The sequence below is a fragment of the Lissotriton helveticus genome, chromosome 5_1, assembly GCF_964261635.1.
Source record: "Lissotriton helveticus chromosome 5_1, aLisHel1.1, whole genome shotgun sequence".
Taxonomy (NCBI): Eukaryota; Metazoa; Chordata; class Amphibia; order Caudata; family Salamandridae; genus Lissotriton; species Lissotriton helveticus.
In genome coordinates, this window is record NC_136065.1 from 1,512,684,719 (window position 1) to 1,512,711,714 (window position 26,996).

At 46.7% G+C, this 26,996-nt stretch overlaps 1 protein-coding gene across 10 annotated transcripts in view; it reads right to left on the reverse strand.

The window, feature by feature from the left end:
- Nucleotides 1–26,996, reverse strand: part of LOC144755518 (complement component receptor 1-like protein) — a 962,117-nt gene that overhangs the window by 672,582 nt on the left and 262,539 nt on the right. For all 10 annotated transcript variants that reach the window (XM_078644512.1, XM_078644516.1, XM_078644510.1 and 7 more), the window contains exon 4: nt 7,998–8,189. In XM_078644512.1, coding sequence (XP_078500638.1) covers nt 7,998–8,189 — 192 coding nt within the window. The remainder of the gene's footprint in view (nt 1–7,997; nt 8,190–26,996) is intronic.

Below are 26,996 nucleotides of genomic sequence, written 5' to 3' on the forward strand. Positions count from 1 at the left end.
ACTGAGGTTACCTAGGTCTCTACTGACTATATTAGACTTAAGGTTTGCCAGCTAGCTCAGAGGTCACTAGAAACTTTCTCGAATGTTCAAGAAGGAATTAACTTTCCTGATTAGACAAGACGGGATTATCTTCCGACAACCATATAACATGACAACTTTGCTCCCTCAGAATAAGAGTGTATCTCCAGAGTCGTGTGAAACCAATAGACAGCTATTTCACTCAGTCAAGTGTGCATACTTAGTTTCTCCAGAGTGCAGAGAAAAGAGAGATGGGCGTTTTCAATAAAAAGGTGTTATTTATTGAGCAGTCTTCTTCCTCATGCAAGAGAAATGAATTGCCACAATAAAGTAAAGTGCGTACAGTAAAAGGAGGATTATAAAATAATACTGTACAAGCATTGATATGGTTTCTTAGCCATATGATACTTTAAAATAGATAAAATGAATGACTGCCGCTGCTGCTGGACAAGCTAGTATAGTCCGGAAAAATACGGATTTTGTCATACATGAGCGGTTCCTTCTCCCGTGCCTGTCGTAGGATAGTGTCTCTATCGTGGTAGTTCAACAATTTGGCGATCACCGCTCGAGGACGGGACCCCTCCGGCGGCTTCTATGTGAGGGCCCTGTGCGCCCGCTCCACCACGAAACATCCAGAAAGGGAGTCGGCCGGAAGCCAGCTCGCCAGCCACTGAGTCCGAAACTTCTCCATGCCGCCCTTCTCGCTGCCCTCCGGGAACCCCACGAACCTCAGGTTGTTCCGCCGGGCCCGTCCTTCCGCGTCCTCCACCCTGAGCGCCAAGCCCCTCTGGAGCCCCTCCATGCTGGCCACCTTTTTCTTTAGGATCGCCACGTCATCTTCCACTCCAGTGATCCTCGTCTCGGTCTCCGTAATGCGGGCCACAGCGTTCCGCAGATCTTGGCGTAGCAGCGTGACATCTGCCCCCACGGCCCCAATTTTCGCTTCCAGCATATCTCGCGACTGGGTAATCGCCGCCACAAGCGCCGCATTGTCCGGCCCTGATGCTTGCTGGCTTTCGGCGGCCCCGGCGCCGCCATGCGGTCCCGTGAATTTGTCGATCGGGCCCTGCTTTGAGGTTCCACCACCACTTCCGCCTCTGGTCTGGTCATGACGGACCACGTCAGGGGTCCACCCAAGGTCCGCTAAGGTCAGGCGCCTGGGTCGCCGGGAATCGCCGTCGACGTCCACTCCCCCTCAAGCACTCCGCAATGTCCGGGGTGACCCCGCTCAATCCCGCTTACCGGATCTCAAGCCAGCCTCGGCCACTGGGAGCTCAATGGCGCCGGCGTCGTCGTCACTCGGGCAGAGGCACTAGAAGGTCCAATCTTGGAGGCCGGCTGCCCCGCGACGTCGCCACTCCTTGGTCCACACCACTGGCTCCTCACTCGCCTCCCCAACGCGCTCCACCAGCATCCACCTCCGAGGCAGGACCTCCAAATCCCGAGCTCACTCCCTCGGTGATGTCAGTAGGCTCCTGATGGGCCAGACAACGGTCTCCAGCCACTGGTCGCACCTTAGAAGATGCACGTTGTCACTGTTCACTCCAGGGCCCAGTAATCCCGGCTGTGGCCTCCCAATGGCCAACAAACAGTCCTCTGCGTGGCCCCAGAGCCCATGTATTGGGGGTGCCACTAGCTTCCTCCGCAGAGCCCCGGGGCGAACTGGAGGAGGAACGCTCACCACTGCTGGCCCCCCGAGGCCCGCTCCGCAAGCACAGCCTGCCTCTGGCCCCGCCGACTCTCTCCCGGTGCCCCGTGTCTCAGGCACTCAAATGTCAGGGAGCTCCACCGCAGGGGCTGCACCCAGCCTTCTCCCCCGCAGCTCAGGCCACTCTCCAAAAGGGCAGTCCAACGACCGCCAGCCACCGGTCCCGAGGAATCTCCCCCGGCGTCAGGGGATATGCGGCCGTCCTGCAGCAGTCCCAGGGCACGAAAATTGAGGCCAGGCCCCAGGGAGGCTTACCGCGTCGCACCACTTCACGGGCTCTCTGCGCTCCACCAAAGACACCGGAGCACCGCTACCCAGTCCCGGGCACCGTACGAAGGATGAGGGCACCGGGGACAGGGGTGAAGGTAGGATAATTGAAGGATAATGAAAGGGCCAGCCGGAGCCCGCCTAAGCTGCAACCGCCATCGCTGCTCGGCAAGCCACGCCCCCCTTTAATGATCCTTTTTAACTGATTATATTTTCCATAGTGATGAAAATGAATTAGTTTTCATAGAATTTGTACTCGCCTGCTTCCCTACGGGTGAACACTGACGCTCTGTATGTTGGCACCTTTTTACTACATAGTGGCTTTCATGATATTGTATTTTTCTTTTTGTTTTTGGGTTCTTAATTAGTATATTATTATATGAATTTTAGAAGTTGTTATTCTGTATGTGCTTTTATGGCTGAAATAGCCGAAATAAAGTTTTCATGAATGAACAGACAGGTGACTTCAGAAACATCAGCACACATACAACCACACTTACTCCATTTAAACAGCACATTTTCTCTGACAACCCAATGATGAACCTCAATACAGCGATAAGGAGAAGCTCAAGTATCCAAGCTGAAACCAACTCAAAAATAGGGGACAGCACCCAACTCTCAGCACCTTTCGAACCTTTCTAACAACCGAGTGGCAGGCGCTCTGGGCACGAGTCCTGCTGATTTACCTGTAGGCGCTCAGACTGGCTGTATCTCTTTCCCTTCCACTCCTCTGCAAGCTCGTAGGTTGATTGCCAGTCTTCCAGGCATTTTCGGTTTGATTCGAAAGCCGAAGGCACACACACAACCCAGTTTGCATCCCATATTCTTACCATGGTGTTGAGAACTTTTTTAGAAAACTGTAGCTTGTGGGTCAAAGCAAAGACAAGAAAATCAAGGTACTATCGAGAGAAATAAAACATTCCCATTTTGAACTATCTCACTCACTATCCAACAGTAAGCGAAACATGCGAGCCGACATTTTTAACAAGCCAAGCGAAAGCAGTGACCTTGCTGGCAGCAGCCCTGTGGAGGTGTGGTGCTGAGACGATGAGAGGTGTGCAGCACAGGAGGCTGCAGGTCCCTGGCACAGGAGGAGGAAAAGGTGGCTGCAGCCCCTGTGGGCTAAGCCATGGGGCAAACAAGGCCAGGAAGCAACCCAGGACTGCTAATGAAAACACCAGCACTCCTAACGTGTGGCAGGACAGGTCACCCATTTATAAAACGAAAAAAGTAGTCCCGAAGCAATGGATGAAAACTGCTGCTGTGTATGTTTAAAAGTAGCTGGACGGTGCTTTCAGGGAGGGTTAAACACCGGAAGAGGCATGACGTATGCATGCATGCCCTTGAAAAATAGGGAACCCTGCAAAGGAGCGACGATGGTGCCAGCAAATGGAAAGCCTATGGGTGGGCTGTAAGCTCACAAAGTAGATCTAGTATGCCTGTCTTAGAGAAAGCGCATGCGCGCCGTCTAGAGCCAAGACCTAAGAAGGAGCCTAGTCACATCTAAAAAGGAGCCTAGTTGCATAGATTGGATTATCAAGCAATGAGTGTAGCATATAGAATTAGAAAAATTAGGCTTTCAGGTGAAATGTAATCCTGAAACATAACTACATAGCAAGGGAAAGGGGCTAAAAACGTTTTTTAAGGTCTCGCTGAGTCAGCGTGCATGCGTTGCTCGGAGAGACATTTAGGAGCGGCTTTGAGAAGTGCTCCCAAAGCGGCGATCTGCTTGCCAGAACACGCATAGGCACGCGCAACGTCCACAGCACTTTTTCAAGTCACATGCGCACCACTGGCTTCACCACTCACGGTTTTAATTATTTTTTTGAGCGCGACAAATCCTGGCCGGGTCGCGCAGGCAATGCTTGTTCTTGTGGCAGGGATACTTGCAAAGGCTGTACTGTGAGGAGAAGTCCTCAAGTGTAGCAAGAGTGGCCATCACATGATCCTTACCAGTGACATTGCACTTGTAACTGGCACGTTGCTTGGGTGAGAAATGCACTGTGTGCAGCATATGTGTTGGGGACTTGAGTGGCATAACATTTATTCTCTGGGTTAAATGAAAAGAACTGCATGTAGGTCATGTACTAACTGTTATGTGGGTGGCGATGCAATGAGCGTATGGTGCCGTTCTAGGTCCAGGCCTCTCTGAGCTCGATTGGGACGCCCAAACAGTCGTTCATGAATGGCAGTAAAGCCACAAGCTGTCTCCACCAAAACACTATTTCTGCATCATTGGGTCTGTGATATTAGAACGCATTTTACTGTGCCTATGTGCAGGGTTCCCGAACACATCCACATCAAAATAATTTTGAGAACTGAATGAAAGAAACAGCCTTTCCCTTTTCAGGAGACAACTATAAAAGCGTACATTACGTGCTCTCCTGTTTTTGGGGTGCTTGCCCCTTAGAGCAGAAAAACCTCTGGACACCGCTCTACATTCTATGACTCTGTGGCTTCTGAAAACTTCATGAAACCGGACATGCTTTTTTATAAGCCATTTTCGTGCACTATTTTCTTCTTTGTGTGCCATTTTTAAGGTAAATACGTTACACTACAGCATTTCTAATTGTCTCATGTAACAGTTATTTGAATTGCACTTTTCTTGTAAATATGTTGCGGTGCTGCACTTCTAATTGTCTCTCATATAACACTTATACGGGGTCTAGCCCGCAGTGTGGCAAACTGGTTTGTTTTCATAAGAGCCTCAGTTTTCCATGGGCTTCAAATCCTCTTCCAATAGTCCTCCAATCCTATGGAATTATTGGATTCACAGATCGGAGCGAGTTCATGGGGCAATGAGGTGGCGCAGTATTCCATGATTTATAAATGTAAATGCCAGCATTTGTAAAGCGCACAGCTACCTCCAACGGAAGTGTCCCGGCGCTGTCCGTATACCGCTTAGGAACCCTTCCTGGCTTTTCCCTGTGAAATGTCCACTCCTGGGCACCCCATGGTGAAGCCAGGCATCCCAGCGCTGTTGGGGCCGTTGTGGAGATTAAGCAAGCTATTGGCCAGAGTTGCAGAGTGGGACCCATGATTAGAATAGGCACCGAGGCGAGAATTATCAGGTCCGAGGCGGGTATTGAACCCTGGTCCCGGACCAGACCTCTGCATCAGGGTCTGCCGCTCTAACCAGTTGAGCCACACTTCTCCACTTTGAGCCACACTTTATGAACTGAGCAGTTGCGTTTTAGCCTATGGGTGACGCCACTCACCAATACCATCTACTCCCTGGGCTGGACTGGAAGAAAGCCAGATGGACCAGCAAGAAGATAAGCAGTCACGGGCCACATACAAAAGGGAGATTCTGCCGACAAGTGCAGTTCTGGCTGTCCTTAGGACAGACCTCATCTGGGGAGGTTGGGATGTGGTACATCAAGAGAGGCAGTACTAAGCACAAGGCAAGTACAAATCAGTATCAAGAAAACAGCAGGGTGTGGGGTACGGGGGGGGGGTGAGAAGATGAACTAAGACAGTCTGACACAGTGGGGCTGCTATCTTAACCCCAGGAAACTACAACCATTCGCAAGCCCCAGTGACATTGAAAACAAAGCCACAACGAAGAACAATAGGAAGATAGCTTTCCACAATTTTATGGAAAAGCTTACGAAAACGGGCATTGTGACACATAGCTGAGGGAACCATCAATGGAGGAGACATCAAAAGTTAAAAATAAACAAGCATTGGCATAGCCAATAGGTCTCGCTTTTGGGACCTTATAAGTATTTAGTTATGCAGCACAATATCATTGGTGCATCAACATCAACTGTTGCATGGCTAAACACTTATAAGGTCCCAAAGGCGAGACCTATTGGCTATGCCATTGCTTGTTCATTTTAAGGGCTAGGAGGGTTGGCCTTGGAAGACTTAGTCTCAGATGTTGACCATGAAGAGAAGGAAAGTTTTGATGAAAATCCCATGATGAAGATCTTTGATCCTCTACATTGCTGTAAACATTCATAAAAGTCCCTGGCAAAGATTAAAGGGTGAGGCTGACTACAAGATGAAGGAAATGTGATGAACAAATTAAGGCCCTGTACATCATTTTCTTTTATGTTAAGGTTCGAATATAGCGGACCACAGAATAAAAATGGGCTCAGTGTACTGTAGAGGTGGAACAAACCGAGGAGGAGAGAAATATGCCATGCAATTAAATTTATAATCAAGTTCACACATGCTTTTGAAATCTAAAGTGACAACATAAACTTCATGAGAAAAAGGCAAACTATATGACAAAAATGGCAGCCTGTGCCTGAGGCCTTTAATCGCCAATGCAACACTTTTGTTACTGCATAAGAGTTTTTTGTGATGTACTACCCCCTACTTTGAGCTGAATACTTCTTTCTGACTTGTAAAAGAGGTTCATTTACTCATTACAAATCCCGATTATGAAAGGGCATGAAAGGGACGCCCTGAGTCCCAATAACATATCAATTTTTTTTCATGACTGCAACTACGGTTCTATACTATTAATCACATACCAAAATCCAAGTTGGAGTGTTATATGTTTTACAAAGTAGATGTTGTGGGCCAGCTTTCCCTTTATAAATCATATCTAAATTTGGCAGGCTGATGAAGACCAGCTGTCTAAAACTCACAATGGAGCTCTATCTGGTGGCCTGCAAATCATGGACCCACGCCGTCCCAGAAAACCCAAGTCAAGAACGTCAAAACAGTGGTGTACAACCAGCATGTAATGATCAGCCAAGTCAACAAAGCCACCGTCTGCTGCTTTCACACCCTCAAAATTCTCCTGAAAATCCTCAAACGTCTCCTCCTGGTCAACACATGCAGAGCAGTCACCCAGGCCTTCACCACTAGAAAGCTAGACTATAGCAATACACTCTATGTCAGCTTAACTGCCCACAGACCAGAAGACTTCAGACCATACAAAAAACAGTGGCTAGACTCACGCTGAGGCTTCCTCCCAAATCACACATCACCCTGCACCTCAAACTCCTTCACTGCCTCCCTATTCACAAATTGCACTCTTAAAACTCCTCACACACATACAAAGCCCTGCACAACCTTGGCCCCACCTACCTCAACGGCAGCCCCACCTGCCTCAACCCAGACAGCTCTGTCCAGCTGGACTACTAATCACACACATCCCCCTCATAAACAGAACCAGAGCGGGTAGTCGTGCCTTCTCCAATTTCGCTTCCAAAGACTTGAATGATCTGCCCCTACCCATTATAGGCACCTCCTCAGCACTTGAGCAAAAAAATGAAGACAGGACTCTTCACCTAGGCCCCAGAAACGTCCGGCCCTGCCCCCGTTTTTTTCCTTCAAGGTGCCCTCCTGGGTGAGTTGTGCGCTGTACAAATACGCTTAATATAACATAACTTAACAAACAGTTGTGCCTTCTTCTATTTGGCTCCCATGGACTTGAACTATCTGCCCCTACACATTAGAGGCACCTCCTCAGCACTTGAGCAAGAAACGTTTTAGGGAATATAGGCTACTTTTTAAATAAAAATTAAATAAACTTTTCTTTTTGTGAATGCACATGCAGGTATGGAGGTCTTCAGTCCCTTGCAAGCAACCATCAGATTGTTCACAGCCATTTGCAGACAGTCGCGAATATCGACCTGCCGAATTAACATACATTAGGCAATTAGTTTTGCAATCTCCTGCAAATAGACAATATGCAAAGCCATCTCTTTGTAGTAGGTCATATTGCATAACTGTTCGTAAACCAGTCTGTGTGAAATTGGCACATATCTGCAAAGCCATCTCTTTGTAGTAGGTCATATTGCATAACTGTTCGTAAACCAGTCTGTGTGAAATTGGCACATATTGTTTTTCAAGCAGATACTAGTACATCAGGCCCCATGTTTCAAGTGTGTGCCAGATGAAAAATGTCAGTTTAATTCAGTCATTCCTATGTGAATATGTGAACAGTAAACACATGTAACAGAGCATTTTTCCATATCCATGCACTCACAAGGGAATCAGCATTTGATATGACTATTGAAATCAATAAAATGTGAATACTCACGTTCACAGAATTCTGGGACTGTGGACCACTGTAATGTATCAAGGCACGTTATGGTGTTGCTCCTCCTGCGCAGTGGAACATACCCTGGTCGGCACTTGTAAGTTACATTAGTCCCAACTGGAAACACATTTTGGTTTATATACATCTCCAGGACTTCTGCAAAATCAAACCTTGTTGGAAATTTACAGCTACCTGTTCAAAAAAAAAAGAAGGAATACCATTAGGAGAAAACGGTCTTTCATGTTCATAAATACTAAATTAACCAAACTGCTTTGACCGTGCAAGGATAAAGTAACCTTATTTTGAAGAGTAACCATGTACTGTTTACTTTCCAACTGTAAAAATGAAAATCTATCACGTCTCTGATTCATAGCACAACAATTGAAAGGTTACTAGTTTTCAAAAATAACAATGATAAAAAACTACATTTTCATCTGATAGATACATTTCTTTATTCAGTTAATTGCGCAACCATAAAAGATAAAATATATTAACCATACAAAAACGATGCATAAACTCAAAATCCCGATTCATTGTACCAGGTATATAAAACATACCGAACTATCCCCAAATACCGTTATACAATAAGTGATAGAGCAAAACTTTCTTCCCTCTAACCACACCAACAGAGGCGTGCTTCTTAGAGAGGTCCTCGCTTTATGGCCAGGCCCCTTTTCATCAATCAGATTGGTACACCTCTGTGTGAGGCACCACATACTCCTTACTTAAGCTCAGGGAACGGATGAAACAGGAGAAGTCCCTTTAATAGTGAACTCAGAGGTTGTCTTTCACTGGGCTCTTCCGTAGATATGAGAAGAGGCAACCGCTGTGAGTGGTGAATCCCGCCACTATCGTCAGGAGTCTCAAACTGTGGACGCCAGGGGCTGAGAACGGCATTTCAGGATATCTACCTGTACCTGGCAGTCATTGTTCAGCCGTATGTAGGTCAGGACAAGGGTATGTCCTAATCACGATTGACTACTGAAAGCATACATATGGCCCCTGACCAGATGGGGTTGCTTGTCAGTTTCAATGGTTGGGCAGTGCAATGTTGTAAACCTAGGTACACTGCCAAATGTGTTGTATCTATTCGGAGCAAGTCAGCTACGTATCCCAAGAGCATTCTTGTGGATGCAGTAAGGTGGAGCGAGGCAGATCACCCTCACTGTCTGTTCTAGGTGTTTTACTTACCCACATGGGTTTCTTTTGCTTAGAATTTCAGAGGTAGTGAAATTCAAAGCATTAGGGGCAGTTTCCTCGCTGTGGTAAGATGCTCAACGTTGGTATGGAATCTAACAAACCTCAGCAATAACTCTGGCATAACTGCAACTGCTGGTGACATTTAGGGAGCCAGGAAGGCCATCTGACAGGAGCATACCAGTCACTTCATGCAGCCTGCAACAGAGCCCCTGAAATCCTTTAAAGGCCTGCAAGAGAAAATCCCTCATCCCAAATCCACCATTTATTCATACCTTCAGATACGTCGCTTTGTATGTAAAGGTAACATTTTGTAGAGTATCTGTCAATCTGATGTGTTTTAGGTCTGGTGTTACACGCAAGCTTTTCATTTTAGCAAAATTATACGTATAATATACTTACCTATAGGGACTTTCAGCCAGTCCTCTCATCCACTGGTCTGTTATTGTGCCATTCAAATATGTATTTCTTCCTCCCACTACAGCTTATGGCTGGAGGCAATGGATCCGCCTACTTCTACCATTGGACCCATCGCTGTGGCGAGCAGCATTTTGGTTGGGCACAAGGTGTACATTCACCTATACAATAAAAACTTCAGTAGTAGTGGGGCTTTCATTGGTTTAACGAGCCTGACAGTGAAGAGCGTGTGCAGTATGCCAGGCAACCACTGTTGTGAGTGATCCAAAGACTGGGGCGCGGCTCTGGCGTAGGTGGCCGGTAAGGGCCAGAATGAGCCTATGGCTCTGGAGGAGCGGGGTGCGTCTCCCTCCAGTGCCGCTCTCATCCCAGTGCTGGTTCCACCCTCAGACTTTGTCGCCATGTGGGAGTCATTTTCACTTTCAAGTTATTTTACATTGTTTACACTTATCCCACTAATTACTACTCAACACTAAGTTGCAGAAACAGGCAAATCTCCGCTTACTTACAGGGATCATAATCCTCATCTCTGCCCTTTTGGAGGGCTGCCCAGTTTAGAAGGACCCAGGGGGTGCAGGCATGCTCTGAGCCAATCAAATCGGCCACAATGCTGGATTACCCTCATTCAGGCATGTGTGGCGGCGATACGGAAATGGGCTCATCTCATTCCTTGAGTGACTTCACATTTTCCGTTGTCCTTCCATCTCTTTCACACTATTGTTTTATTGTATTCTATTTTTAAATACTAGATTTATTATATCGCTATTAGAACCTCAAGCCTTAAGATAAGAAGCTCCGAAAATTGCATATTTACCTCACTGATCCTGTGATCGGGTTTTCAGCCAAGTTTCTAAGTGCAATCAAAAAAGCATGAAATACCCCACCAGAGAGCCGAACTAGGAATTGATTCACGTGTTTAAAAATGAAAAATCCCAGAATCGGCCTCGGACTTCCACTCTAGGTCCGTTTTTTACACAATAAAGAACTGCAAAAGCAGCCTTTAGTTGCACCTTTTACCAAGAGGAGAAACAATACTTTAGTCATCTGACATTTCGGTGATTGTCTAGAACTGTGGTTCTGAAATTCTGGACCCTGCTGTTATCCCGGTATCGAGATGCAACACTCGTGCCAAAAATATCAACGTACCATGACGAATTTGGTGTCGACGGACCGGTAATGATTAGGACATCATCCCTATACATTTGCATCATGATTGAGGGATGCCAACACCCCTAAATCGTAGTTTCCGTCCCCGACCCCTTACACTCCATTTTGTAAACGACATCCATCTTGTGTCTTGCCCTCATGATAAGTCAATGGAGTAAGGTCGAGCTTGATCTAAAAGGACACGTCCACCTTCCCTGACTTCCCCCTGACCTGTCCCAACTGACTCCTTTGCCTCCAGCCGAACCTGTTTGGGCAGCTCCTCGCCCAGTGGCCGAATAAGATAGCATCAATGCATAACATGCCACAAACCATTCACTACGTACAGAACATGTTTTCTACACACACACACACCTGTCCATGTTCCTTGTTTATGGCCAGTTTTATGACTAGGAGGTACCCTGCTTTATTGGGGCTTCATCGATATCTGATGGGAGTTCCGGGCCTGGCCGGGTAATCCGTCACGAACTGGACGTCTGAAATGTGGGTTGGTCTACATGACTTCGCTCTTTGTATTATTGTAGAAATATGTGTATAACCATATCGTAAACTCAAGAATTCTTGCCTGCAGCTATTATTTCTGTATATAAGGAGAAAGCTGGTTCTGTAAAAACGAACAGTCTCCTGGGAATACGCGACCCGGGTTGTCGTGTTTCTAGGACACGTCTTACTTGGTAGCTGCCAATAAAACTCGATCTCTGACATCAGCTAGAAGACTCCGTGTTTCTGTGGTCCGGAACAGGGAGAACTCAGAGGTCTTCGGGTGTTATCCCCTGGCACCACCGGGTTCCTAAGTTACCTCAGTTGGCGCCCAACTCGGGGCGGTATCAAGCGGCGACGGTCCAAGCCAGATGTTCGTGAGGAGCTTCGTGTGAAAATTCCAGAGGACGGCCAGCCACTTCAGCGACCCCTGTATGTCGACGTGGTTCCGAAGGTCTTTGCTGCGAGGTTCCCCGCGTCCCGACGGCTACGAAGGACTGCTGCCCTGACTATCGCCTTGTTTTGGACCCAGTGATCCTTGGTAGAGCGAAACGATAGACGAGTCTTCTAGTGACGTCATCGATCTTCAAATACTTCAGTTAAGTATAAGTGGAGCGTCTCCCAGTCCTTAGTTTGATCCTTAGTTTTTGGTATCCTTGAGATACGTTTTGATTTGGTACTTGAAAGCCCCAAAGCCGAAGGACTCGTGTATTCACGAGAAATATCGTGATCGATAAATCCTTTGAAGTTTGAAGCTAGACTAGTGAGCAAAGATGCCTGGTTTTAGCAGACTTGGAAACTTGTTTTGTCTTGGTTGTAGTAAGGACTCCCGATTAGAGGATTCTTGTCCAGTTCCTCCGATTGGAACTCCAACATATGAGTTATACGTAAAACATGGCGTAGGTCCTATCACATATAATGAAGTGTGGATAAAATACACCCGCAAGGATGGTGTTTTAAAATGGCCCCAATATGGTAGTTTTGACTCAGAAATTTTAGATAACCTCGAGGTCAAATTGTTCAAGAAAAAAGCCCGGCCGGCGATGTTTGACTCTTTTCGCTTATGGCGCAAAGAAGCCAAACAGAAAGAAATAAAATTAGCAAAAAGGAATAAAAGAGGTATGTCGATGGTGCAAGCTGCCGTTGCATACAAGGATAACGAGGAAGAGCAAGAAAGCGAACAAGTGCTTAGGAGCAAGAAACTAGCAGTAGATAAATGCTACCCAATGTTACCTCATAAGGGACAAGGTCAAGAGGAGAGATCCGAGAAAGATCCATTGATGTCCCACCTATTAGGCTCACCACCGCCGTATGCGTTAGACGCTACCGCACCCCCAAAGCATTTTATTATACCGCGCCCCGGTACACGAAACACAGCTCTTGCACACACGCCAGCTACTCTTCAGCTGGTTCCTACTTCTCCGGCGCAGCCTTCTCAAGGGCCGCCGCCTCTGCTACATACTCCATCTACTTCTACTACTTTGCCTACCGCTCCAACTGTTCCCTATGACACTACGTCTGCCACTGCTTCAACTTCCTCTGCTATTGCCTCGATTTCTTCTTCGCATCAGCCTGTTCTTTCTGACGCATCTGCCCCTCCGCAAGCTTCTCCTTCTATTAGACAGAGAGCGGCAGGTACTGTCACTGGTCTGCTTTCACCTTTCTTTGGGCCGCCTAAAACGACCCCTAAAACAGAACGTAGACAGTTACGTAGTCAGCTGCCTGATTACGAGGAAAGAGAAGTGCTGAATGAGCTAGCACGCAAATGGATTACGGACACTGTTAGATATGATGTTCAGTCTGTTATGGAAGTTTTCCGTCAATGGGATGCACCCACTCAGAGATACGTATTCGAAGAGATGTGTGTATATCTGTGTGAAGACTTGGAGACAAATGATCCCAAACGCAAAATGAACGAACTATGGCGTACGCGTTTTAAGTTCCATGAAGGTATGATTATAGGTGCCGAAGTTGAGGAAGCGATAGATTTATTGTTCTCTTATAGGAGTAAGGGAAGCGTCTCTAGATCATTGTACGAAGACGACGTATCAGGTAGAAAGAAAGCGAGACAGTACCCCATGAGAGAGGTTCCTCTGGTCTGGAGGGAAGGTGATGCGAATGTAAACCCACCAATTCTGCCACATTTCCAGCGTGTATGGGTACATGTCCCCTGGAAAAGATCCGAAGTCTTAGCACTCAAGCAGACATTACCTGATCCCCGTAAAAATCCGACTGGGTATTATAAGGAGTTATCGCAGACTGCCAGCTCATGTATAATGAATTTAGCGGATGTAGATATGTTGTTTGGGAATGTTGTTCCACATCCTTTATGGAGTAAAATACGTCATACGGATCATGATCAAGAACTAGGTGACTCATGGGCTAATATTACCACTATAGATGCTAGACAAATAGGTGGTTCGAAACCTGAGCCGTTAATAGCCGAACTTCCCGGTAGGATTATCGCGTACATGAAAACATTAATGCCTGAATTACGCGTAAATTGGGACAAGCTATCTGCGTGCAAGCAGAAGAAAGATGAGAATGTGTCTGACTTTTTCACGAGATTTGAGGAGACATTCACGGATCATAGTGGTCAGGATATGGCTACCGAGGGTGGTCAAAGATTGTTTGTAGACACATTTGTACATAATCTGCTTCCTGAACTGTGTAATAAACTGAAAGATTCAGAGAGTGCTTGGGCTGTCTCTACGTCAGCACAGATTTTAGCTACAGCCCAGTACTATGAAAATAGGCGCAAAGACGAGCTAGATAAGGTAGACAAAAAGACGAAAGATTTAAAAACTAAAGTTCTTCTCCAGCAGGCCTATCCGCCTCGTACGGCTAGTCAGCCTAATTATCACCAACCACAGCAGTATTCTAGAAACGCGCAAGGAAATGAGTTTTCCCATCAGCGTCTTCCGTATGGCCCGAATAATGTGCATATTGCAAGGAAGAGGGTCACTTTAAAGGTAATTGTCCGGCTCTTGCGCGACGTTTAAACGGTATTTCAGGTATAAGGGGTAGAGGTGTTCAACATGCTCCTCGGGGTAGGGGCCGTGGAAATTTCCCCCAGAATACAACTTCTTTTCCGCCTCAGAATTCCATGAACAGCTTTGACCAACAGAATAATGCACCGTCTAGGTCAGCTCAGTACTATGCTGACGACTATTACACCGAAAACGAGAATGAGGGAAATAATTGCTAGGACAGCCATGGACAAAGAGAGGGAGTTATTTCAGTTCCAGTAGATCAGAATGGACCTTATGTCGAGGTGATTACCTCAGGAGTATCAGAGCCATTTCTGCTGGATACTGGTGCTACAAAAAGTTCTATCATGCACTCGAAACTTCCTGGCGCACCTTTGTCTGGCGAAATGAATGTTTCAGTAGGTTTCTCTGGCGCCCCTGATCTCTAGTCCCATGTCCCTTTCTGTTGGCCCATGCGAATTAAAAGCACCCCTCATTCTTACAACAGGTTGCGGTGAAAATTTGTTAGGTTTGGATTTGCTAAAGAGATTATATGCGACTTTGTACTGTTCTCCCTTGGGAGTACAACTTACTTTAGGTAAGAAAGTGATTTCTCCAATGTATTTGTCAAAGGAAAATATTCCAACTGAATTGTCATCTCTTCCGGATATACTCTGGGCTAATGGTTCCAATGATGTAGGCCGTTTAGAGATAGCACCGTATGTCATAACATTGAAAGCCAACGTTAGGTTGCCACGTATTCCCCAATACAAAATATCTAGCGAATGCGAAAAGGCGTTGTTGACGATTATTTATGATCTAATCGAGAAAGATGTCATCGAAGAAACAGCAGGCAACGTTTGTAACAGTCCTGTTTTGCCCGTTTTAAAGCATACCGATCCTTCACAGCCCCCTGTGTACAGGTTCGTGATCGACCTCAGAGAAGTAAATAAGGTGGTTATTCCACAGTTTCCAGTTGTCCCCGACATTACTGCCTTGTTAACAATGGTTCCAGCGTCAGCAGCTTGGTTTTCGGTGATTGACCTGAAGAACGCTTTCTTCAGCATCCCGATTGCTGAGGAGAGTAGAGATATTTTTGGCTTCAATTTAGGAGGACGAAGCTTCCGCTTCAAGTGCGCTCCTCAAGGCTACTGCGAAAGCCCATCAATATTCAGTCAGGCCCTGAAAACACAACTAGACACAATTATTCTACCTAATGGGTCAACTCTGATTCAGTATGTCGACGATCTGCTGATCGCTGCAGACACTGAAGAAATTTGCAAGCAAGCTACATTGTCCTTATTGCGTCACTTATGTGACATGAAGCACAAAGTCTCCCTTTCGAAACTGCAATTTTGCCGACAAGAAGTAACCAACCTAGGTCACATCTTATCGAAGGAGGGGAGGAGACTGACACCAGAAAGAATACAGGCAATTGCAGACCTGAGTGCCCCAAGGACACAAAGAGAGGTTCGGGCCTTCTTGGGCATAACATCTTACTGTAGACAATGGATACCGAATTTCTCACTACTAGCTAAACCCTTGCTGGCACTACTCTGTAAAGACACGCCCAACCCCATGCCCTGGTCTGAAGATTGTCAGACAAGTTTCCACGAGTTGCGTGATGCATTATGTTCAGCTCCTGTGTTGGGAAACCCCAACTACAGTAAGCGTTTTACATTATATGTCCATGAGAAGGAAGGTTGTGCATTATCAGTCCTAACACAATACTTTGGGGACAAACAGCGCCCATGTGCATATTTTTCGGCAACTCTAGATCCTGTGGCTAAGGCACTACCAAGTTGTCTGGGGGCCACCGCCGCAGCGGCTGTCTGCATTCGACAGTCCGCTGGGTTAGTCATGAATAATACTCTGATCGTTATGGTTCCGCATGCAGTAGACATTTTGCTAAACAGGACGAAGACACAACATCTTACTAGCGCTCGACTATCCAGTTACGAACTAACACTATTAGCAAGTCACATTCACATAAAGAGGTGTGATACACTTAACCCCGCTACGCTACTACCCATCCTGGCAGAGACAGACGAGGTTGAAAAACATGACTGCTGCTTTAGGACAGAAGAAGAGACCAAAGGGAGAGTAGACTTACAGGACACTCCCCTTCCTGAATGCAATGATACTTTATGGGTTGATGGTTCATGTTTCAAGTTGCCGAATGGGGATACGACTGCAGCATATGCCGTAACGACATTACACACCATTATAGAGACCGCGCGCATTTCCCACAATTCCGCACAAGCCGCAGAGCTAATCGCACTTACAAGAGCATGTGTGTTGGCGAAAGGAAAGCGAGTGAATGTGTACACTGACAGCCAATACGCCTTTGGCGTGGCTCACAGTTTTGGGAGATTATGGCGTGAACGTGGGTTCCTGACGTCGCATGGTGCAAAGATACAACATGGTCAGCTAGTTAATGAGCTCCTCGAGTCACTGACCTTGCCACTACAAGTTGCAATTATAAAATGCAGTGCACACAGAAAAGTTCAAGACGATGTTGGCCGTGGGAATGCATTTGCAGACGAGGTTGCGAAAGAGACTGCAAGGAACACAATGAGTCGGATGTATGTTGTAGGTCCCGCTAGATGGATTACTGATGTGGGGATGTGTGAGGACACCATCGAAAGCGTGAAAACTATCCAAGCTGAGGCCACCGAGAAAGAGGTGAATGAATGGAGAGAAAGCCAGGGTAGATTAGATGCGAATGGTTGTTGGGTCGAATTGTCAGAACACCAGCGATGGCTATTACCTAACGCATATGTACTTGCAGTGGTAACAATGGCCCATGGAATTGCGCACATCAGTACGAAAGGAATCTGTAAACTATTGGCCCCAGTATGGCAGAATAGTAATATCCCAAAATGTGCAGAGAATGTGGTCAGAAACTGTATGGTGTGTTTGAAGCACAATCCCGGTAGGGGAACCCCAACTCCAGCTGGTCATTTTGCGCCTCCAACGTATCCGTTCGAGGTTTTGCAGCTCGATTTCATCCACATGGAGAGGTGCAACAATCTGAAGTATGTGCTCGTTGTTGTTTGCGCTTTCTCCAGGTGGGTGGAAGCGTACCCCCTAAAGGACAACACCGCCTTGTCAACTGCCAAAGCCCTTGTCAAGGAGTTCTTCCCTAGATTCGGTATGCCTAGAATCGTTTGGAGTGATAATGGAAGTGAATTCGTGGGACGTGTGATGAGGAGAGTGTGTGAGTGTCTAGGCATACACCAGAAATTCCACGCTGCAAATCACCCCCAATCAGCTGGATTGGTGGAGTGCTACAATGGCACGTTAAAACTCAAACTAGCCAAGATCCAAGCCAGTACAGGTCTTAAATGGCCTGACGCCCTGCCTCTAGCACTCCTGTCGACCAGAACGACTGTCGATTCCAGATTAGGACTTAGCCCCCATGAAATAGTGTTTGGCCGCCCAGCCAACGTCTGGGGCGTGCCAAGGCCAAAGAAACTCAGCAAAATAGAGCACCCCGTACTGCTTGACTATTTGTGCGAATTAACAACTAAATTGCGTGTTTTACACCAACAGGTTCACAGTTCCTCTCTGCCAGCCTCTGATGATCCAGGTCACTCCATCGAACCCGGCACCTGGGTGCTGGTGCGGAATTTTCAGCGCACGAACAACGAACAGCCCAGGTGGACCGGACCATACCTTGTTCTTCTGTCCACGAGATCAGCCGTTCGGGTGGAAGGAAAGAAGAACTGGATCCACGGGACCCACTGTAAACGGGTCCCTCTGCCCCTTCCATACGACCGGTGGGTCAAGGAAGGAATTGCCGACTCAGAGACAGAGTCCATACCTCGCTTCATCCCTTTCAGCGATGCACGTTTGAAAGGAACTGGTACCGAAAAGGAGAGTGATTATATTTTACAAGGACTTGTGCCACCGTCAATGCAGTTGGACACTACAGAACCTGAGACATTGTTTGAAGACCACACCGTACATGGGAAACAACGATATAATCTAAGGTTGAGACAAAGAGACTAATAAAAAGGCAAATTAATGCGATTTTCTTTTCCCCCAAGAACTATTTTTGATTTTTCAGCTCTCTCGCCCAGGAAACTTGCTCATTTTTGATTTTCGAACCGCCATCCGGTTCTGCTGCTAGGGTCGCGGTTGAAGTCTGGGGAGTGCAGCTGGGGACGTTTAGGTCAACGGTTCTGGTTGGTCCAAGGGAGTTACCCCGGACTGAACAGAGCGCACTCCCTGGCAGAATCAATCTCCCACCGCGGGCAGCAACTAGAGGATGGGGTTTCCAAGGGTAGAGAGACCTACCAGATTCACGAACTTTGAAAGGCAATTGTGCACAGTACTGGCCAGAAAAAGGTTTCTGATAATATGTATTTTAATGTTGTGCAGCATAACGATGTTCTTGATTGGCTATACTCTATTCGTATTTCAAGTTACCTTTGCAAATGACACTCAGCCAACACCTCCTCCTACTATCTCTCCACACTCCTTTCACCCTCTACCTGAACACGAGTCTGCCAGAAGACTCGAATTTATAAATAACTCATTCATCCATCTCCTACACCAACACCAGTCCATAATGAACACTTCGAACTGTTGGATATGCGGACTCATGCCGCACACAACTGATAAGGGTATCCCATACTTCATCGTGCCATTCAGTTATTATGGTTCTCTGTGGGCTTTCCAGACTCTGTTCCTGTTCGCCCTAGAACCATACCGGCCCCGTTCCACTGAGAGCGATTCCAGCAACAAGGCACTAGTGGCAGGGATAAGAAATATGAGTAGGGATATTGACACATATCAAGCGATTCCCAAAGATGAACTCACTCCATACAGTCGTTGGAACGTAACTAAGTATGGGGTTTCCTTGAGTAAGGGCCAGACAGCGAAGAAATCCCGCCCAGTCTGGATAGTGCCCCACCGAGGTCACCTATGTCTGCGAGGTATCGGCAGGGATCCTAAAGCACAATTAGGAAAGAGCATATGCACAGAAACATATGTATTTGCTTCCCGAACTTCCCCTCTATTCTTGGCAGCTAAAGGCACCTATTTCGTCTGCCATGACCAAGCCTATACATGGTTGCCCCCTGACTTCTCGGGCACGTGTTTTATCTCATTTCTGCTGCCACCCACCTACACGGCCAGGGCAGATTACCATCGGACAAGAACAGCTAGGGGTGTCGTGAGTAAAGACGACACTGCGGGTCAGGAATTTGCAGACTTCGCAAAGGGTTTTCTTCCATTTTGGGGGCCTATGGTGAACAGCAGGAACATTCGCCAGTTATCAAGGATAGTTGAATCCGCCGTGACTGAAACGGCCGGAGCCCTTGGCAACTTAACGACTGAGCTTCAGTCAGATCGACTTATGACCCTTCAAAACAGGGTTGCCCTAGATATCATACTTGCAGACCGTGGTGGTGTATGTAGAGTGATCCAATCCAGTTGCTGCATTTTCATCCCTGATAATGCACCGACAGTGTACCAGGCCATCTCTAAGCTACACGAAATATCTGGTTCCCTTCACGTAGAAAAAGGGGATTGGTCTCTGCTAGGGTGGTTCTGGGAACTGATCACTGCCTGGGGATGGAAAACACTGATCTTCATTGGGATGATCTTAGCGCTTCTGTTTATGTTCTGCCTGTGTGTACAGTGCGCTCCTGCACTATGTGGCCTCTGTGCTACTCCATGTGTAAGGAAGCCTGTGTCAAGGGACGAACTGAGCAACAGAATGATGCTACAGCAGCACCTCCACGAATTCATTTATACAGATTTGGACTCTGATTAACGTGAGTTATTGCCTTATATGAGGGCAAAAGGAGGGTCTGTGGTTCTGAAATTCTGGACCCTGCTGTTATCCCGGTATCGAGATGCAACACTCGTGCCAAAAATCAACGTACCATGACGAATTTGGTGTCGACGGACCGGTAATGATTAGGACATCATCCCTATACATTTGCATCATGATTGAGGGATGCCAACACCCCTAAATCATAGTTTCCGTCCCCGACCCCTTAGACTCCATTTTGTAAACCACATCCATCTTGTGTCTTGCCCTCATGATAAGTCAATGGAGTAAGGTCGAGCTTGATCTAAAAGGACACGTCCACCTTCCCTGACTTCCCCCTGACCTGTCCCAACTGACTCCATTGCCTCCAGCCGAACCTGTTTGGGCAGCTCCTCGCCCAGTGGCCGAATAAGATAGCATCAATGCATAACATGCCACAAACCATTCACTACGTACAGAACATGTTTTCTACACACACACACACACACCTGTCCATGTTCCTTGTTTATGGCCAGTTTTATGACTAGGAGGTACCCTGCTTTATTGGGGCTTCATCGATATCTGATGGGAGTTCCGGGCCTGGCCGGGTAATCCGTCACGAACTGGACGTCTGAAATGTGGGTTGGTCTACATGACTTCGCTCTTTGTATTATTGTAGAAATATGTGTATAACCATATCGTAAACTCAAGAATTCTTGCCTGCAGCTATTATTTCTGTATATAAGGAGAAAGCTGGTTCTGTAAAAACGAACAGTCTCCTGGGAATACGCGACCCGGGTTGTCGTGTTTCTAGGACACGTCTTACTTGGTAGCTGCCAATAAAACTCGATCTCTGACATCAGCTAGAAGACTCCGTGTTTCTGTGGTCCGGAACAGGGAGAACTCAGAGGTCTTCGGTGTTATTCCCTGGCACCACCGGGTTCCTAAAAACCCGTTACCTCAGTACAGGCTGCTTTAAAAGCTCCTAAAACATCCGCTTTTCGAAATAATGCAAGCACTCACACTGCCTGTTCTTTGAGTAGCTTTAAAATATTTACATACAGATTTGCATAGCTGAATAACGAAAAATGTACATGTACAGAGGAACTGATCTTAGTGAACAAACATAACTTCACTTAACCAAGTAGTTTCCAGTTAATTCTGAAAGCCTGGAAATAATACATAGGTCACAGACATAAGCGGTGCAAAAAGACACAGGTCGAAGTACAACTAGTCTAGGCACACATGTTCATGACGGTGATTGCATATTAAAGCTCCACCTATTGGCATTGCCAATTCTTATTTTAAAGTTTTTTCTTTTTTTATTTGGAGTGTTTTATAAAGCACGCCCATGAACCAAGAGTATCAGAGCGCTGTACGTAGGGTTGAATGAACAAACTGATAGGTGTAGACAGGTACATCAAAAGTAAAGCCTTCTGTACGAGTCCTGCAACAACTGCAACAGTATCACGAATGGTGAAGTTAAGGGGAGAGCGCCTAGAGGACCCCACCGTGAATGATGAATGAATCTGGCTCTGCACCTCTCACACCCCATGCGCACATTTTGTGCATAGCTGTTCTCCACATACATGCATGCTATTTTGCACACACGTCAACCAATTTGAGAACGTGCAAATTTAGCCACGCACAAATGGAATGAAAGTCCTCTATTTACTCTGGAAGGACAGGAAGCTCATTACAAGGCAAACAAACATATGATTACAAATGGAAATGGTTTGTGGCAATGTACTGTGGATCGTTACATTTGTTTTACAGTACTGACTGCCCTAGACGGGGAGAGGTATTTCTTCAATAAAATTAATGTTTGCCTTTGTGATATTGTACTGTTCATGAAACGGTTTGATAATGATTTGTTGATGGCTATCTTACTAATGTATGGAGTCCGGTGTGGAAACACGTGCAAAGGTTGTTTCCCCAAATTTCCAAAGCTAATCCGATTTTTAAGTAACTGGAGAGAAACCAGTCACTGTTCTTTCTTGTGTTTTTCTCTTCCTTTTACTCTTTAAAGGTTGTGGAGTGTTGTGTCCTGGAGTAGAGTGGAGCGGCTCCAAAATTCTGGATTTTCTGCCTAAATCGGTGGTATTGACATGTTTGCGAACTAGGCAAATATATTTGATTGAACTAGTTTTCCTTTTGCTTCTTTACACAAACCGCTCTTAAATGAGAAATATGCATACACTGTTGTGACATAGAACAAAACGCTTATGCCTACCCTTTCAATAATTCGTGCAGGTTCAAGGCAATTCCTTGGGAGAATAAAAACATATTATGCAACCGCGATGTGAGACTCTTGCTAAAATAAGTAATCACCAACATGCTGTCCTTAATCAAGACGATTATCTTTGGTTCTGTGCAGTAAATAATCTCAGGGACCTATTCTGCACCATTAAATCTTAAGACTAGCGGTCAGCCATGGACACCATGTAAAGATGTCTGCCTTATGTAAGCACAGACAAAAGCAAAATTTCAAGCGCTCCACCTCACCTCTATTTTTTTGCCTTCGAGAGTCTAAAGCAATCTTAAGTCCAATACTGTCTATAAGCGGACATGACGGTTAGTGGTTAGTAACCACCACAAACTGCTGGTAACCAGGAGTGGGGAAAAGAGCCTATGACAGTCTTGCTCTCAAGGTGGGTTAAACGGACGGTTGTAATTATTGTCCGGGTGAGACTCTCGTCCCGTCAAGACTCCGCTTTGTGCAGGGGGCTCTCACCGTTTTGTTGCGGGGGAGCGCACGGTGTCAGGTGCTTCTTGCACTGAAATGTTGGGCTAAATGAGCTTTAGTCTTTTTTTGGATGATGTGTGGAAGCATAAGCTGTTGTTCTCTCATCTGTCTCCCTTTCAGTGCTGCATTGATATAATTAACTGGGAATTGTTAGCACTGAAGGTAACTTGCATACACGCCAGGAGCAGAAGCAGGGCAACAGTCAGCCGTGCCCTGTAACGTGTCTCCTGCTCTCTGTGTGTACAGCTACTGCCAAGGCACACAATGTGAGCTAGTGCTTGATAGAAAGGCGAGCCAACAACTTAACAGAAGAGCCACAACAGAGCCGAGCCAAGTGCAGGCTCTGCCGTTAAAAGCCCGTGCACGAACTGACCCTTGAAAATATTTGATTTGATAAAAATGTATACTGCGCAGAACAATAACCCGCAGGTATCAAGGCGCCTAACAATCAGATCAAAGTGGGAATGTACAACCTTACATATAGGCTTGCAGGAAAAGGCGAGTTTTAAGGGCACTACGGAATTTCTGCAGGGACGGTAGGGACCTGAGATCAAGGGGAAGGTCATTCCACCATTTAGGGGCAAGAGTAGAAAAAGCCCTGCCACCCCACTTGGCTCTGCGTATGCGGGGGACTGTCAGGAGCAGTTTCTTGGAGGAGCGCAAGGCCCTCCCAGGGGTGTAATGGGAAATGATGGAGCCGACTCCCATGGCACTGTTCTTTGCAATGGCTCTATAAGTCATGCATAGGACTTTGAAGCGCACTCGGTGTTCTACCGGCAGCCAGTGCAGCGCTTTCCTGGCCAACGTGGCCGAGGAGCGTTTGGGGATATCTAAAACAAATCTGGCTGCGGCGTTCTGGACTACCTATTTAGCATGTAAGTCATGCACAAGTATTCTAATATAACATACAGAATATGATCAGCTGCCTTCAATATAAAACAAGCATTGGTCACGCAGCTGTGAAAGTGACATGGCCGCACAAGTGAAACTGATCGCAAGACGGCAAATGTGAAAGCAGGGGTGAGTGCGCGCGCAACAGCAAACACGAGAGTGGTGCGCGCGCAGCAGCGGCAAAAGTGAAAGTAATCACGCTCCAGATTGCGCCTCGGGTGCTGAAAGCTGGTGGCTCCGCGCGTGCACGTGAATGCATGCGCTAGACCAGCAAAAGCCTGGGGTAGCACTTTTATAAGCACATTACTAAATGTCTCGCAGAGCAGTGCTTGCGCTGGCTCAGCAAGACCTAAAAAGGGTCCTGGGTGAACAAATAATTTGGTACTTGGTTGCAACTGAGCAACTCCCTTCATTTCCTGGAGGAACCCTTTGCACCCATGTAGGCCCAGGCGAGTCCTTCTAACAATCACCGGGACAGAACTTTGTTACCAATACCACAGATGTCGGCAACCTTGTCAAATGTTCATGGCTCCTGAAGAATTTATCTGTGAATTGCGGCAGAAGCTCCTTTTACATTCACATGCAGCTGCTGAAGTCATTCAAATGGATACTGGCACAATTTCATCACACATCTTTTGCAAACTGACAGCACAATTGGCATTTGGAAGACGGAAGAATGAAGTTACGCTCTCAATAGTTGCACCAAACTGGCAACCAAGTGTTTAAAAAATATATATATTCTGGGGGGAAAAAGTACCAAATCGAATGAAAAGGATTCTCCCAGCAAAAGGCAAATACAGAAATGTTATTGTTCTTCTACGTAATCCGTTAATGCTTGAAGTCCTCAGGCACGGCAGACTGGCATGCATTCAATCTAGCGCCGACACTAATAATGTAAACACTAATTCCGATCTTTTCTTGAAAGGAATTGTTAGACCCGGGATCCCTGGTTGGCTGAGGTAGGTGCCTTAGGCCAAATAGGGACCCTCGTTTCCACGTCAAGGAAAGGAAGCACACCTTCTTAGATAGCCCCCGCTCACCCCCTTGGTAGCTTGACACAAGCAGCCAGGCTTATCTTCATGGCAAATGTGTCAACTATTTGCAACCACGCTCACAGCAACCCAATGATGACACCACAAATGGACTCCACACGAGTTTTATACTAAACGAGTATAAATTTTATATAAAAAGATATACGATAAGATCACACAGTATAAATCCAACATATGAGTATGTGTAATATTCCTCCTGGCTGGTTATTAGGCCAGCAAGCCCTTGTAAGTTCTAGTGACATTAATGAGCACTTCTAAACATTCCACTGTAGTAATAATACAATGTTATGCAGTTCTTAAAGCTAGAATCAGGCACTTTGCAATGGAAAAGTAATTCAATGCTTAATGCAACAATCAAGCACTATGCAATGTAAAAATAATGCAATGCGTAACGCAACAATCACGCACTTTGCAATGCAGAAATAATGCAATGCGTAACGCAACAACGAGGTACTTCGTTATGCAGAAATAATGCATTGTGTCATACGACAATCAGGTAGTTCATTATGGAGAAATTATGCAATGTGTAATACGACAATCAGGTACTCTGTGATGCAGGAATAAAGTAATGCGTAATACACTCCTGTACCGATCAGAGTGTCTTAGGTGCTCTCTCCGCCACTCGTGCTGACTCGCAGTTTGCTTCTGTCAACAGTTGCCCCCAACACGGGTATGGTACAACAAAGTGCAGCTCCGCCCTCCGGCCCCGGTACTGCCACTCCCTTGGCCAGCACGGGTCGCGATACGAGCCGAAGCAGAGGCTCGCGCTGCCAGAATGAGAGAGAGGCCGAGAGCGTCTCCCTCGGAGCCCGCACCCCGCCCCAGGCGTCGACACCTTACATGGGGGGTGTGACCTCACTATCCTCTCCTCTTCCAGTGACTTGGGCCTCCGATTCAATCTTTGTGAATTGACAACGGCGGGCTCGGGCTGGCGGCTCAGCTCCTCTGGGGCTGCCGGTCCAGGCCGCTACTGCTACAAAGATCTCAGGCTGCCACAGGGCACACGCACACAGCGTCGCTGAGACTCACTTGAACTTCGGGTGCACGATCACCAGGCACTCCTCACGAAGGTCTCAAGCAGCACGAGGAACACGCACACAGCATCGCTGAGACTCACTCACGCACAATAACCCATGCAATCCTCACGAAGGTCTCAGGCTGCACAAAGCGTCACTGAGACTCACTTGGATTCCGGGGCACATGATAACAGGACGATCCTTACGAAGGGTTCAAGCTGCACAAAGCATACGCACACAGCGTCGCTGAGCCTTGCTTGGACTCCAAGTGCCTACGATCACAGGGCACTCCTTACGAGGGTCTCAAGCTGCAAAAAGCACACACACACACAGTGTCGCTTAGACTCTCCTGGAAACCTTTGTGTCCTGTATTTCCGCAATAGGGAGCCAGCTCACCTCGGCCCTTAGGTATAAGATATTTCAGGACACAGCACAGCAAAGTCCTTTCAAGCAGGGGGACACAGCAAAGTCCCTTTAGCCGTTCCTTGGTTAAACAGCAAACTGCAGGCCAGCCCCAGAACACACATTAAGGGTCAGTTCTTTCCTTCAGTCTCTTCAGTTGTTTCTTCCTTCGCAAAGGTTCCTCTTAACCATGAAGTAGCTCCAGTCTTGTTCAACCTTGATCAAGCCATTCTCCATAGTTCCGGGGCTTCAGCTCTTATAGTTATACCCCTCAATGGCTTTGAAGTCTTTGTGTTCAGGAGGGCACTGACCCCTGTCCAAACCAGTTCTGAATGCCTCCCTGCCAGTGACACCTTCTTCCTTTGATTAGTGGGGTCTGGATTCTCAATCACTCAGCAGTAGATGGGACAATTGTTTTATGACAGCAAACCAGGCCTCTTCACCTCTAGGGCGTACTCCTCCCCCTACACCCCTGATGCAGGTCAGCCTTTGTTGTCTCACCTCATCCCCTGGGTCAAGACATTCCCCAGATCCTATTGCTTTCAAATCCAGACAGTCAATCCACAACCAGGCAGAGACACACAGAAATGTTCGAGCACATAAACCCAGCCACTTCTAAAAGAGTGGCTTATAAATACATAATGCCACCTTCATAGAAAGATGTGTTATTACATTGTGAGTTCAGGCATACTAAACTTCATCTCTCCATCTTAAACCTTTGGAAAGATAGGCTGGAATACATATTACACAGCCTCCCCATTCTGTCCTGTGGGCAAGATGGCCTTTCAACAGTGAAAAACTAAATGGAGATTATTTCACGGTCAGGACATGGTACACACCTTAGTACATGTCCTACCTTTCACATGCACTGCACCCTGACCAGGGGGTACCCTGGACCTAC